The sequence below is a fragment of the Corvus brachyrhynchos genome, unplaced genomic scaffold (assembly GCF_000691975.1).
Source record: "Corvus brachyrhynchos isolate BGI_N302 unplaced genomic scaffold, ASM69197v1 scaffold89, whole genome shotgun sequence".
NCBI lineage: Eukaryota > Metazoa > Chordata > Aves > Passeriformes > Corvidae > Corvus > Corvus brachyrhynchos.
The window spans coordinates 464,121-467,202 of NW_008246063.1; the positions used below are offsets into that span (position 1 = coordinate 464,121).

The window sequence follows — 3,082 nt, forward strand, 5'->3', positions numbered from 1 at the left end:
TTCCTGAACAAACACCTCCAGGACCTCATGGATGGTTTGACGGCCAAAGTCTTCAGGACCTACAACGCCTCCATCACCCTGCAGGAGCAGCTCAAGGCCCTCACCAACCGTGAGTTCCAGTGGTTGTGGTGTCACCAGCTGCACCCTGGGACCAAAGGGCTCTGGAATGTCCATCCATTGCCTCAGGATCCCTAAAACTGCCCATGTCCCACCTGGGCAGGTGATGCTCCACATAGCAGGGTGGGAGTAACTTGTGGGGGTGAGCAGCAGGTTGGGAATGTTGGTAAGTGAGAAATGGTGAACTCAGGGATACTCTGACTAACTGCTTGCCAAAATGGGAATATTTTTCCCTCTTCTCTTTGTGCTGCCGGTTGGTTGCACTATTTTTGCCTCTTTGTGTGCATGAGTGATGAGTCACAGCATCAGGTGGTGGTGCTCAATTGTCCTTCCCCAATTTCTACAACCATGATTGCTCTCCCTGGAGAGAAAATGCGACAGCAACTTGTTTACCTTTCCTTCTTCTGTATTCCCTGCTTTTCCCAACTCCTGGAATGGAGACAGAGTGATGCTTTCATTTCTTTCCAGCTGAAGACAACGTTGCAGGAAAGCTCCTGTCCTACAACCGAGCCAACCGAGCCGTGGCCATCCTGTGCAACCATCAGAGGTCTATACCAAAAACCTTTGCCAAGTCCATGCAATTCCTTCAGGAAAAGGTGAGACAGACCCAGATGAGAGATCCCAAACCTAATCTGGCCTCTGAATTTTATTTTTGGGCTGGGGTGATATCTGAAGGAATTACCTCGGTCAACAACATCAGGGAATGTCCTGGGAATAGTGGATTGCAACCCAGGGGTGGAGAGGGATGTGGTGACCTCAAATACTGGGGGGAAGCACACTTGGCACAGAATTTGGGTGAGTTTTTATGAGTTTGGGGCATTTTTCATCACTCTGTGTGTTCAAACTGAGCTGGGGGCCTTTTGTGATGGCAGCTCTGGCCCAGTTGGATCAAGATCAGGGAAATTGGTTTTCCTGCAGAAAGAGCAGCTTGAAAATACCTCAGATTACCCCTTTTAATTGTCCTCAGCTTTTGCTCACACCCCACTGATGGACTGGGACTTTTTTGAGGTCTCTGTTGCTGTCCCAAGTCCCTCAGTCTCAGGCAGGTGCAGAAGATGAACAGATTTAGGAGCTCCAAGTGTTTGTGGCATCTGGGCTGTGATGATATTTTAGAAAATGCTAAAAAATGCTTGAGCCCAGAAAATGCTGCAGGGCAAGGAATGATGAGGGAAGGAAAAGAGGGAGGAGGTTGAAACCTTCAGGGAGTTTGTAATTGTTGTCTGACTTTATTTTCACCTTCACAGATTGATGCCAAGAAGAAACAAGTGGAGGAAGCCCAGGAAGAAGTGAAAAAAGCTGAAGATGAGTTCGAAGACACAAAAGATGCCAAAGCAGAAGCGTGAGTGGCTCTTCCTTGGAATCCTCGCTCGCAGAAGTATCCAGAGGGCCCACGGATGGGGAAGATGTGTCCCAACACCCCATCAGAACACGAATGCCCATGTTTGGGATTGGGGCCTTCTTGTCCCATGAAAGATGGTTCAGATCTTGTAGATGGTTCCCTTAAGGGATGCCTTTTGCTATCCCAGGTTGCTCCAAACCTTGTCCAACCTGGTCTTGAACACTTCCAGGGATGGGGCAGCCACAGCTTCTCTGGGCAACCCATTCCAGATGCTGGATTTTGTTTGCCCAACTTTGGTGGTTGAAATTACATTTTTTATTGTTAATTTTTAATATTACAAAAGCATCTCACCAGATCCAAGTCCTTGAGAAACAGGTTGGTCCTGAATGGCACCTCTGACTCTGCCATTCCAGAGAATTCTTGGCCTTTGGGACATTCTGTGTTGTTCCTTCTCTGCCCTCAGGAATGTGGAGAGGAAGAAGAAGCTGTTGAAGAGGCTGGAGGAGCAATTGGCCAGGCTGAACGTCCAGGCCACGGACAAGGAGGAGAACAAGCAAATAGCTCTAGGCACATCCAAGCTGAATTACCTGGATCCCAGGATTAGCGTGGCTTGGTGAGTCTTGGGTGTGAAATCATGGAATGGTTTGGGTTGGAAAGGACCTTAAAATTCCTGTTGTTCCATGGGCAGGGACACCTTCCGCTATCCGAGGTTGCTGCAAGCTCCATCCAGCTTGGCCTTGGACACCTGCAGGGATGCAGTGGAGAGGGCTCTGCTGGGTAACTGGTCCCCACTGGTGTCTTGTGGTCTGCACAGGTGCAAGAAATTTGGGATTCCCATTGAGAAGATCTACAACAAGACCCAGAGGGAGAAGTTTGCCTGGGCCATCGACATGGCCGGCGAGGACTTTGAATTCTGAGCTGGTGCCTTCCATGTTAAATCCCAAATCCTACTCATTTGGTGCTGTTGGGAAGCCCTTTTTAAAAATTTGCTGCTGCTGGGGACTGAGGGTTGTCTGAGTTTGGTGCCTTTTTTTTTTTTGTATGGAAAAGCAAACACCTGGATTTCCAGTTGGAACAGGTATTGGTGACTGGGATTTGGGACTTTGGGAACTCTTAATTCCTCTTCAGAGTTGCCGAGTACTTGGGATTTTTTTTCTTTCTTCCTCTGGAGTCTTGGAAGGAGATTAAATAAGAGCCTTAATTGTGCTGATCAACAAGATCAGGTCTAATCCTGTCTCCTTGGGGTAGTGGAGCTGTGCTGCCCTTTCCAGACTGAATGGGATAGATGGGGAAACACAAAGTGATGACAGCAGGAAAACAGGGAACGGCAATAAAAACCCCGGGATTGGGTTAGGGGTGCACTGTGGGGAAAGGAAAAACCTCAGGGTTTTACATTTTGGGGGACTTTGTGCCCTTTCACCTCCAGGAGAGGAGAAAGTTGTGCAATGGCAGGGATATTAAATGGAAAAAATACGGGAGGGAATTTGTGTCATGGCAGGAGAAGGTGGGAAGGGAAGATGTTGGATTTAAAAGCAGTTTCACATTGCAGGGGGTTAAAATTCACCTTGGCCATGAACAAAGTGTATTTTAAGCATCCCCAAGCGGTTAAATTTTTGTCTGGGAGAG

The 3,082-nt window shown here is 48.1% G+C and overlaps 1 protein-coding gene across 1 annotated transcript in view; it reads left to right on the forward strand.

Annotated features, from left to right (window-relative positions):
• TOP1MT (topoisomerase (DNA) I, mitochondrial) overlaps nucleotides 1-2,460 on the forward strand; it is a 17,391-nt gene extending 14,931 nt beyond the window's left edge. The window contains exons 13-17 of the mRNA XM_017746656.1: nucleotides 1-109; nucleotides 586-713; nucleotides 1,362-1,456; nucleotides 1,920-2,069; nucleotides 2,271-2,460. Coding sequence (XP_017602145.1) covers nucleotides 1-109; nucleotides 586-713; nucleotides 1,362-1,456; nucleotides 1,920-2,069; nucleotides 2,271-2,373 — 585 coding nt within the window. The 3' untranslated portion in view covers nucleotides 2,374-2,460. The remainder of the gene's footprint in view (nucleotides 110-585; nucleotides 714-1,361; nucleotides 1,457-1,919; nucleotides 2,070-2,270) is intronic.
• Nucleotides 2,461-3,082: the final 622 nt, after the last annotated feature.